We start from the raw sequence: 12,615 nt of genomic DNA on the forward strand, positions 1-12,615 counted from the left end.
AATGCATAAAATTACCTACTTGCCATATATTCACCTACCGAATAAAATGCTTTTGAAGCCAGAAAATCCTCTAGTCTTTGTTTAAAAATATTAATATTGTCTTTCAAGATATATATGTTTTGTGGCAGGTTGTTAAATATTCTAATAGATGTAAAATGCACACCCTTCTGAATGGAAGATAATCTCACAGAAGAAACATGTAGCCTATTGTGCCATCTGGTACTTATTTGATGTATGTTATCGTTTGCTTGGTACATATTATAATTTTTAATTACAAACAATATCATAGTATATATATATAAGCAGGGGACTGTAAGTATACCCAATTTCTTAAAGCCTTCCCTACATGAATCTCTAGGACCCAGCCTTAACAAAACTCTTATTGCTCTTTTTTGGGCCACAAATATGCTTTTCATTGATGAAGATGAGCCCCAGAAAATAATTCCGTAATTGAGTTGAGCCTGAACATGGGAAAAATAGACGATACGTAAAACTTGTCCATTCACAATGGGTTGCAATTTTCTAAGCATGTAAATTGCAATGCATAATTTTTTTATTAAACTAATCGAATATTGTTTCCAATTGAGATGAGAGTCAAGGCACATACCCAAGAACTTAACATTTTCATCAATATTAAGATTTTGATCATTATATTCTATATGTAGTGGATAGTCTAAAGCCTTAGGAGTGGCAAATTTAATTACATGCGTTTTGTCCAGATTAAGTACTAGTTGGTTATTTTGAAACCATTTATGGATACGATTCATTATTAGATTTATTTTTTGATTCAATGTGGTAATATCTTTTGAAGAAACAATAATAGTGGTATCATCTGCGTAAAGAATGATATGAGCTAGACCTTTTAGGATACTAGGAAAGTCATTGATGTAGACATTAAACAGTAATGGACCCAATACTGAGCCCTGGGGAACACCATGCCTGCTAGTTAACCATCTGGAAACAGAAGTGTTAAGGTTTTGAGTCTGTAATAGAGTTCTCTGCTTCCTGTTAAATAAGTATGATTCAAACCATTTCAAAATGGATCCTCTAATTCCATAATGTTCCAACTTTTGAATTAACAAGTCATGGTTAACGCAATCAAATGCCCTTGTAAGGTCACAAAAAATACCTACTACCAGTTCCTTATTATTCCATGCTTTATATACTGAGTTTGTTAAGTTAAAAATTGCATTTTGTGTCGATGCACCATTTCTAAATCCATATTGCTCATCAACAATAATATTATTATTTGTCAACTGTTGTTTTAACCTATTAAAGACTAATATTTCAAATAATTTGGAAAATCCTGTCAACAGAGAAATAGGCCTATAGTTAGATATTTCGGATGCATCACCCTTTTTAAAACATGGTATGATGTTGGCATATTTTAGCCGATCTGGGTATATTCCAGTATATAAGGATAAGTTATAGATATAGGTGAGTGGTTTAGCTATCTGCTCACCGCATAACTTGATAATTTTATTGGACAGCCCATCGTATCCACAGGAAGTCTTATTCTTTAGTGAAGAGATTGTGCTTAAGACTTCAGTTAAGGTAATTGGAATATTAGCTATTTCAGGAAACTTATCAAGAAGGCTCTTTCTAATTATAGGATGTACACCTTCATATATAGGATACTGGCTAATTAGCTTTTCCACTGAGTTTATAAAGAATGTATTAAAAGACTCCGCTGCTTTATTGATGTGTATTTTTTTATTATCACTTCTTAATTCTGATGGAATAAACTTCTTTTTGGATGCATGACCTACTTCATTATTAATAATTTTCCAGGATACCTTGGATTTGTTGGTACATTCAGATAACAATTTGTTATAGTACAGTTCTTTTGCTTTACTAATGACTCTTTTTAATATGGCACAATATCGAGTATAATACTCTTTTAATTGAGGATGACTAGTAGCTCTGCACATTATAAAGAGAGATTTTTTTCGTCTACAAGACACTCTAATACCATTAGTAATCCACTGATTATTGTATGCAGCATTTACCACAAATTGCATTGGAAAACACGATTCAAAAATAACTAAGAAAGTATTCAAGAATGTATTGAAACTAGCATTAACATCTGTGTTACTGAGGGTATTGTCCCATTTCTCATTTTGCAACATGTCAATAAAATTTAAGACTCTAGACTTGGTTAATAGTCTTTTCCTAACAAGTCTATTCTTTTTCATTTGAGTTCCAAAAACATTATTTACCACTAGATATTGTGCGTCATGATCAGAAAGCCCATTGTTTACAGAGCACACATGGAAGGTATTTAATCTATTATAGTCCAAAAAAATATTGTCTATAGCAGTACTTGACACTTTAGCTATCCTTGTAGGGAAGTCAACAACATGGCACAAGTTATATGTTTGCAAAAGTGAGATTACCTGGTGAACATTATTTGAGTTACTTAGAAAGTTGACATTAAAATCTCCACACAGTATAATTTCAAGCTTTGGCTTGATAATAGATGTGTTCAGATACATATAATGAATTACATGAGTTACATAATTAAAATCACATACATCAGTCAATCAACATAAATAATAAAATAAAAAACTTAATACAATTTTAATTAATAAACATAATTTAAAAAGAACATTACTATAAAATTTAAATTAATACAGTTTAATTTAATTTACCTAAATTAACTGAATGAAATGCATTACAAATTTACACACTTATGACCAATTATATTGATATTTATTCATGGAATAAAAAGAATGATGATATAAAAACCTCTTCAGTGCAGATTTAAAACTTCTCCCATCAGTAGCCAACTTTTTTATTGTTTGAGGAAGATGATTAAAAACTTTAATACCTGATAGGTACGCAACTTTATTGTATTTTATTAGGTTCACTGCAGGTAAATATAAATTGTTGAGGGCTCTAGTTTTGTATTTGTGAATCTAACTGTTAAAATTAAATAAATGTTTATTATTAATTGTGTATAAAAGTAATGAATATATGTACTGAGAGTAGAACACCATTATTTCCAAATTCTTAAAAATGTCCCTACAAGACTCTCTTGGTCTAGAATTCGTCATAATTCTAATAACTTTCTTTTGCAATATAAAAACTTTGATAACACAAGAGAAGCCACCCCAAAAAATTATGCCATAACTTATGATAGAATGTATATGAGCAAAATAAATTAGCTTTAACGTATCTAAAGGTACAATATATTTTATATTTCTCAAAGCACAACATGCAATGGATATTTTATTAATAACATGATCAATATGCTGTTTCCATGAAAGAGTATCATCAATAATTATTGATGATACTCTTTCATGGAATGGATTAATGGATTAATTATAATTAATCCCAGAAATTTAATCTCAGTCACATAAATTTGACTATTCACATAACTGAGAAATGAACAAGGTGTAATTACAAAACACAAGGAATAAATATTATTTTATGTTTACATATGAAGTGTTCCAAATGAAATCATGAATAAATACTTTATTTATTCATCTGAAATATTTCAGATGTTTATATTAACACCCTACTCTTTCACTTACGTATTTTCCAGTTCTTAACCAATATCTTTATCCCTAATGCTTCATGTACACCCAGGTTGCTGCTCACAGTTATTAAAAATTACGAACTGGAATGCCGTACAACACACCTTCATCTTGTCACTCAAGAAGCCTGCCATCCAAAAATTACCTGATCTGTAAAATTTTTCCCTTCTTCTGTAAGATATGGTGTAACAAATGGCTCAGATGGACGGAACTCCTTCACAAAACCAAATACACAGAGAAGAATGGATAGCTTCAGCCAAATTTCCATCGCAATGGACTTTAAATTGATGTTTCACCTCTAGAATAAATTGGATTAACACAGCATGATTCAACAGGAGTCAGCTAAATTTTATAAGCGATTCTGAGTAAAATGAGTCCTATTAACATGGGCCCAATTTGGAAAGTGTAAGGAGTCATGGAAATTTGAAAGTAAGATGAAGCCATACCACTGATGATGGTTTTTAATGAAAAATTCTGCAATATTTCTACATAAAACTAAAGTAAATGTTATTTTATTGAAAAACATGTTACAGGAACTGTTTAAGTGTCATCATGGTAAGTGTACTTGTTCATACATCATTCCCAGTGACTTCAACAACTTACTGGGCTTAACATGCATAAAGTCAGTGGCACATACTTTGAGCAGTTTTTGTAACATGTTTAATTATTAAATAACACTTGTTCTACTTTTACTTTGAATTTATTGTGAAAATTAAAATTAAAGACCCTTATTTACAATACATGTTTACCTTCCTTTAAACTGCCATGACTGATTAAAATTTCCAAATTAAACCCATGTTAATGGGACTTGTTTCATATAATAAATTATATCTCACAGACTGCACCAGAACATAACAAATATGACTGACACAATTACTACATATTATATACATATTATACACGAGGTATTTATATATTACTTCAAAACTACAAATGTTGACCTTTATAATTCACTTCATGTTTTTATTTTAGATTAGCTGTATCTATTTATCGAACATGAGCATATATGTATCTTCTTAGTTGTGTGGGATTGTCGTCAATACTCCAATGGACAAACCACACGAAACTGTACAATTGTATATATTGAACCCTTTAAAGTCAATATACAGAACGATACAGAACACGGAATACACGTATAATGTTCAAGCGTTGGCTGGCCTGTCTAGGCGGTGATGCCGTGCTGAGCGTGCCGGTAGGATCGACTGGCTCGGTCGGTTGCTGCGTAGCGGAAGATGCGTTCGCTGAAGGCTTGCGGCAGCTATGTCAGTTGGTAGCAGAAGTGGAGTTGATGCCTGTAACTGCGTTGCCGTTTCGAGTTGAACTGCTTGCACCTTGGGTTCCCGGTCTTAAATACTACCGGCCGGGAGGCGGAGCTAAAGTTGCAGTCGTCATGGCGCGCATCCATTGGGCCGTGCACGGAAAGGCGGAGTCACGGCGAAGTTTATAAATATATGTAGTTGGTATATAAGTCGCAGTAGTTGGAAATTGTATAAATTCCGTGTCTCTTTGGTCACAGCTGCCAGTTTGGCACTTTCTGAAAGGGGTGACGGTTGTCTGCCAGACGCTGTGGGGATGCTCCCACAGTTGCTTTTAAGTCAATCTTATTGTATGCCATTTTTAACAAAGTATTTTGCAATACATAATCATAATATTACCAAATGGTCAATTACATGCAATAAAGAAATATGTATCAGTACACATTCCAATTATTAATAATGTTTATCTTTCTCACATTTAAGTATAAGCCATGATTACACCTGACAGAGTTGAAACATTTCACAATATAGCTTATTACAACCAAACTTTTAAAACTGTATAGTTAAAATAAGGATTAAGTTGCACCTGTGCTTAAATAAATAAGCACCATCCCATTATGACATTGGATAGGAGGCTGTTTGGCCCTTACAGCTGGTCTAGACACTAGGGAGAAGAGAAAAATCTGCCCTGCCAGGAATCAAACCCTGCCCATCCAGTCTGGACAGCTATTAGTAAAGGTAAAGCCTGTCTGGATGGGATTGAGAAGTGAAAATTCTTGACCTTACTGGGACTCAAACTCTGACTCCTCAGTCATCCAGTTTGTAGTCAGTCGCTATACTGACTGTGGACAGTTAGTAGTATAAGTAATAAGAAATTGTTGTGTGTTGCTGGCTATACCCTCACATCCAATTTCCACAAAATCCATCTGAACATTCTCTTCTCATCCATGCCTAAGTCTCCCATGTGGTCATTTTCCTTCAGCTTTTATGAAAAAAATATTTTGTACACACTTCTCATCCCACCCACTTCATCCTCTTGATCTGATCATCCTAATAATGCTTAATTCATAAAAGTAAATTAGAAAGGCTGCAACTATTATTTGGACATGTTCTTATTATCATCCACAAATCTTATATGTAAAATAATAATTTACCTGAAGGGCTGAAATGTTTTCATTATATAAATCATCAAAAAGAGGCATCAGTTCAATTTATCAAAGTTTCTATTTATTTTAGAACTGAACTGTTAATAGGTTTGTTTCCTGAATAAAAGAACTGGGCCATACAATACAGTGTATGCTTCCATAAATTAAGTACAGTTTGAGGTACACATATCAACTTTAATTTTTGGAAATTTTTTAACATCATGTTGATCAGAAACATTTAGTAAAACAATCATAATTTTCTGAAGTAACATATTGCATTCTGAGATCCAGAAACATATTTATTCTATATAAAGAAAAATTTCTACTGCTACTCACAAGAAGCATACCAAAGCTGACAGCAGTAATTACTGAATATTACTGTCTTCAATTACATACAAAATGTTATCCAGCATTCCTCTCTCAGCATTAACTCCATATATAAATGCATCAGTGTGAATTCTGACCAGTTACTTATTAGATTTCGGAGAAAAACAGAAGTACAATGGGAGATTAAGCTTACTATGTAGAGACTACAAGAAAGCACATGATTCAGTTGGGATAGAAGTGCTGTACAAGATTCTGACTGCATTTGGTATACCATGAATCTAGTGTGGTTAACTGTAAGAGAACCCATGAACCAGTTAGAAGAGAAGTTGTGTACAAAATTCTCATTAAAGTCGGTAAAGCCATGAATCTGAGGGGTTTCATGGTTATCTTCAGTACCTTCAAGTAAAATCCAGCATAGTACCTCAAATTTGACCATAACCACTTCTTTCCTCAACCTTTCCAATTCATCATTCTTTGAAGAAAGCAGTCTTCTGGGATTTGGCACCGTGTATATGTGGTGTTAACCGACGTTTCAGNCATCATTTGATGCTACACTCTTGAGCTACAGACATCATTGTTAAAAGTCATAAATAAATAAAAAATAACCTCTATCACTTAATGAAAGTGCCAATGTAAAGGTTTATGGTCTTCTTCACACACAGAGACTGTGTTTGTTTTACCTGCATATAATGCTTCCTGAGCAATGAAGCATGCCAAACTACGAAGAACAAATGTGGAAAATATATGTACTCCAAGGAGTATTCCTTCCCACTTTTGATCCTACTGTTCATGTATGAATACCAGTAGGGAGGGGTGAGCCATGCATCCACCTATCCCCAGCTGTCTTTCTTGAAAAAAAATTTAAGTTGAAGAAAATAAGGAAATACAGTATTAACACCCCTCTCCAAAAAAGAACAAAATGCATGAGTAAATACATACAGAACCCTAAGCAACAGTCATACACCACACAAGTGACTGGTGCCTCCCATAATTGCTGAATTGTTGTTATTATCATCCTCCTCCTCCTCCTGTTTCTTCTTCTTCTTCTTCTTGTATTCTTATTGCTCCCACTAGGAACACAGAGTATCTGTGAAACACTTCGTGTCACTTCAGTGTCATAATCTAAGACAGATGGTTCTTGTAGGGTGGATCAACCTATCACAAGGCTGCTACCTAACATAAACAGACACCCATGCCTTGAGTGGGATTCAAACCCATAATGCTAGTGTTCTAGTGGGCAAAGACATTTCATGCCTTAGCCTGTGTGGCCACTGTTATGTAGTCATTTCATAACAGCAAGTCAAAAAGTTAAAAAAAAAGGTTTAGATCAAACATTTTTTCCTTCCAATACATATAAATGCATAAGAAAGTCATGGCACACTTGACAGACTTGGCATTTTGGACACATACTTCACGTGTTAATCAGGCTTATAGAGTTCTGTCTTCTGGGCTCTAAGAGCCCTGCTTGCTACCTACTTCGTGCTGGATTTTAGCTTGGCTTATTATTCAGCTCCGAAGATGCAGACATGTTCCTCCGAAATGTTGGTTGATTTTCAATGGACTACATGGTGTTATATCACAGAAGACAGAACTGTTCATAACCACTGCTGTGAGAACCTCAAATCCTACAGGCTTATAAAGAACTGAGAATACAAGTGGCAGGATGTGATGCCAGTAACTATCTGCTTCTTCCAAACAATATTACAACTTGGTATTGTACTGAAATCTTTACTAAAGCATAGGATTTTATACACATGTGGTAACTGTTTACTTGTTCTTAATTTCTATTTCAAATTCAGTATCAAGAAATGGATCTCTTCATGAGACTCTTCTTTTGCATACTGTCCTGTGCAGAAGTTAAAATGGTTTTATGAGCTGACTGAGTAAGTCTTGCTTCCAAACTGGAGGGGAGGGGGAGTACTCAAAGAAAACTAGCAGACAAATGGAAGTTTGAATAATGTTCAGGATATCAGTATGTCTGGAATATAAGGAATGAACATAAAGAATGCCAGTTTCTTAAATATTTTCAGTAATTTGAATAAAATTAATTCCAGTATGGAGGCAAGTACTGGGTGCGCTGAGATACCTGGTGCAATTATCTCTAGACAGGCAGGAAAAACTGGTTGAACTTCAAGCAGCTTAAAAAATTTCTTCTTTTCATAAACACACACAAAAAGTGGAAATCTTCAGATCACAGAATTTATCAATGAAACCTCAACAGGGGTATCTCTTGAGACTTGCATAACTTTCACCATATGTATGATGCATTTCCTTTATATAAGTCTGAACAAAGTACAGTATCTCCCAATTAATGAATGAACAGTGTTGATAATCTTATCTCAGAAAGCTTATCACAATTTTTTATAGATAAAGTATACACATAGTACAATTGTTTCCCAATTAATTAATGAACAGTGATGACAATCATGTCTCTCATATGTTACTAAAATTAATTACACAATATGAAAGTACAATCTCAGGAGTACAAACAAATGATTGAATGGTGCTGCAGGTGACAATGATTTATCTGAGGTTAGCAATAATCTCAGTATGTCACTAGACACTTAGATTATTCAATGTTGCATCATTTATGTGATTCTTTTTGCCTTATTCTGTTGATCACAGGATGTGCCATTTCTGGAGTACAGACAAATGAATGAATGTAGCTGTAGGTGACAATGATTTATCTGAAGTTAACAATAATCTCAATATATCATGAGACACTTAGATTATTCAATGTTGCATCATTTATGTGATCACTATTCTATTGATCACAGGACAAGCCACACGATAACATATGAAGATCTTATAAGACTATACTCAAACACAACTTATTTCAATGTAGATACAATACCTAATAATTTGTGTTAATATTTATGAAAAGAATGTCAATAAAGTCCACTCAAATAACAATATGGAATAAAATTTTGATCACTGCAAGATCCCAGAATGTGCAGGAATCATGGACTTACTGCACTATACAAGTGACATATGATTCATGATATTGTCACTAGAAGAATTCTTATGTCTTAACAACAAGCTCACCTTCAGTTTAATATCATTCTTTAAGCTAATACCACAGAACTTTATGTAAAAAAAAGTCTATCTCAATGTGTTCTTTTTGTAAATGATACACGTGACAATGCTGAAACTCCATTTTTGTCCTCCTCTCTTAAATTTCCAACAAAGTAAATCTGAAAGGAAGAGACCACTTATAGCTCAAGCGGTTAGTCGTTGGCTTCCCACCGTGGCGGCCTGGGTTCGATCCCGGGTCTGGTCAAGTGGGATATGTGGTGGACAAAGTGGCACTGGGGCGGATTTTCTATGAGTACTTCGGTTTCCCCTACCAATCTTCATTCCACCAAATTCTGCATCATCATAATCACCTGGGGCTGGTACAATAGGCCAATCAGTGGCCGCCATGTCGAGTGGACTCCACCCCCACTAAGAGAATTAAAAAAAAAAAAGAGACCACTTTGGGAGACCTGATCACAGATGTGAGGAAAATAGTGTAACAGATCTAAAAGAGATTAGGTGTGGGGATGAAGAATGGATTCAAGTAATTTAGGACACAGTTATGTGGTAGGCTCTTGTGAACATGTTAAGGAACCTTCATAGTTCTCATAAAGCAGAGGATTCACTGATCAGCTCAATGACCATTATGTACCCAAGGACCCTGCTGCATGTTGCTGGTTATGTAGTATAGTATTAGCTCTGATTACACTTGGAACAGCTTACCATTTTGGTCCTAATTATATGAAATTCCAAAATTAATTAATGAGTTTTAAAAATCACATTTTGGTCTTATCTAAAGGGATAATTAAGACTGTCCAGCATGGATCAAAACTGAATTTGATTAGTATATTAAGTGAATAACACTGCCATCAAGTGTGATCAATTTCATTTAATTATGTAGGTAAGTCAATAAGTAAGTTACAAATGGATACAGAACTTAAACAAATAAGAGTACTGATTTGAAAAATGCTTTTATTTCTCAACATAATCTCCCTGTACATTGAGGCGCTTGTCCCATCGTTTCACAATCCCCCGAAAACCAGCAGCATAAAATTCTTTGGGCTGCTGGTGGAACCAGGCGGTGACTTCCCTTTCTAAAGCTTCATCTTCGGGAAAATGTTCAGCTGAAAGATGATGTTTAAGAGGGCCGAACAAATGGAAGTTGCATGACAGGTTAGGTTTTCACAAAGTCTGTGCATGATGGGTGCTGCGCATGCTGAACCCACAACACAAAATGCAAAGAATCGGTCCGGCATTACAGCATCTCAATTGCTACCACGATGAAGGACACGATATGCTAGCCTGAATTGTCACAGGTGATGAGTCTTGCTCCAAGAGACTTCCATTTGTTCGGCCCTCTTAAACATCATCTTTCAGCTGAACAATTTCCTGATGATGAAGCTGTAGAAAGGGAAGTCACCGTCTGGTGCTGACAGCAGCCCAAATAATTTTATGCTGCTGGTTTCCAGGGGCTTGTGAAATGATGGGACAAGTGTATGTATGTATGTATGTATGTATGTATATATATATATATATATATATATATATACACACATTGTTCCATTGGATTTTGTCTAATTATCTGCATTATTTTGTGTGTGTGTGCATGTGTACATATATACACACACAAAATAATACAGACAGATTAGACAAACATCAGAAGGGGCATGTTAAATAACAGAAGACAGTCTAGTTTACAAATGAGGACTTCAAGTTAAGCGATGTGATGACTACCGTTGGATGGATGACCATGCAAACTGCCACTCCTGTCACCTAGCGTACCAACAGGATGAAGTATTGCACTGATTTTTAGCTCTTAGCTTGACAAGACATGGCTATCATCGGAGAAGATTTGGTGCAATTACTGATATGTATAAACTGAATGTAAGCTGATGCAATTACACCGAGAGAATTTCATTTAATTAATTCTGTAGATTTTAGCTAAGTTGTCCTAAGTTCTTATGTCCATTTGACATAAGACTGTAAATGGTCATTGAATGAAATGGAACTGTTCAAAATAGATTCTGACTTTGAAAATTACCCTCCTTGCTCAGCATGACAATGTATGAACATAGCTAAGTTAAACACATTCTACTCACATGCTGTCAACGTTAAGTTTTGCTGTGGTGCTGGAAATGCCACTTTTGGTTGCTAACTGTGGTACAGGCCTCACTATTTTACCATAAGGCAAAATATTAACATTTATTATTTATCAAAGAATTAAAAACAAATTAGAAGGTATGCAAAACGGTGAGAGGACAAGTAACAGTTGGTTGGCTGTCTTTAACAGTCATTTATCACACAGCACTGTAGCTGCACGCAACTGGACCACAAGTATAATTTAAATCTGTATAAAACTTTTCTCTTCACCAGGCATTTCTGAAAACATATATAGGCACAGGACAAACAACAGACATAAACAGGTGTACTTTAAGGTACATGCTTATATAACCATACCAACAGACGTAGTGCTGTCCTCGATGTGAGTGGAATAAGAAGCAAGGAACAATGTATAATCGCAGGACCCCTGTTTAGGAACTGAAGTGCATGGATATGAAGAACAAAGACATATAAAATGCTCATAATTCTGACTTTATCTATTCAGAATTTAACAACACATGATCAAAGTATATTTATAAAGATAAGATAAGACACAATAACACAGATTCACGTCAATGAAACAGTACAACCTTAAGCAAGTTTCTACACTGTAAGAATATAACCCTGAGCTACACTACCTTAATACTATCATTTCCAGGTCCCCTTCATTCACTATTCAATCAACTACACATGAGCACTCCACCCCATCACCCAGTAGTGTATTTTTCTTCAATAAATGGACTTACATCACTCCAACTATATACCCCTAACCTTTATCCTCTAATTTTTCCAAAGAACTTTCTTTAAATCTTCTTTGGAGTGAAAGAAATGTTAATCCTCCCAGGCACTCTGTTAAACTGAACTCGCAAATCTTGAAAGTAAACAAATAACAAAGTTGAACCTGTCCTGAAGACATCTGAGGATGAGGTAAAACTCCATGCAGTTTTCGCTTTGCTGAGTGGTCAGCTTCAGATAGTGGCTGTTTCACAACAAGGGAACAACCACTGGACAGAAGTATAGGCAGGGCCTAGAACCAGTCTGAATATAGTAATAGAGAGAAATAGTTCTGCCCCTTCCAGGATTTGAATCCCAGTTACCTAGCTATAATGTAAATATATTTAAGGTCCTCAAACTCAATCTGCCACATTCTACATTGAATTGAATTGAATTGAATTTATTTACATTCCGTAAATCCAGTACAGGTGAGACACCATAGGATATGGAACAAGTCAA

General features: G+C 34.8%; 1 protein-coding gene across 3 annotated transcripts in view; it reads right to left on the bottom strand.

Moving 5' to 3' along the window:
- LOC111867384 (folate transporter 1) overlaps positions 1–12,605 on the bottom strand; it is a 30,161-nt gene extending 17,556 nt beyond the window's left edge. Inside the window, exons 1-2 of one of the 3 annotated variants that reach the window (XM_023857182.2) lie at positions 11,740–12,605; positions 3,685–3,837 (exon numbers count right to left, since the gene is read on the bottom strand). In XM_023857182.2, the coding sequence (XP_023712950.1) occupies positions 3,685–3,807 (123 nt within the window). In that variant the 5' untranslated portion in view covers positions 3,808–3,837; positions 11,740–12,605. Of the gene's footprint in view, positions 1–3,684; positions 3,838–4,459; positions 5,225–11,739 lie in introns of those variants that run through there. The other 2 variants (XM_023857180.2, XM_023857181.2) reach the window with 2 other exon arrangements.
- Between the last annotated feature and the right edge of the window lie 10 nt (positions 12,606–12,615).

The sequence above is a fragment of the Cryptotermes secundus genome, unplaced genomic scaffold (assembly GCF_002891405.2).
Source record: "Cryptotermes secundus unplaced genomic scaffold, Csec_1.0 scaffold350, whole genome shotgun sequence".
Classification (NCBI taxonomy): Eukaryota; Metazoa; Arthropoda; class Insecta; order Blattodea; family Kalotermitidae; genus Cryptotermes; species Cryptotermes secundus.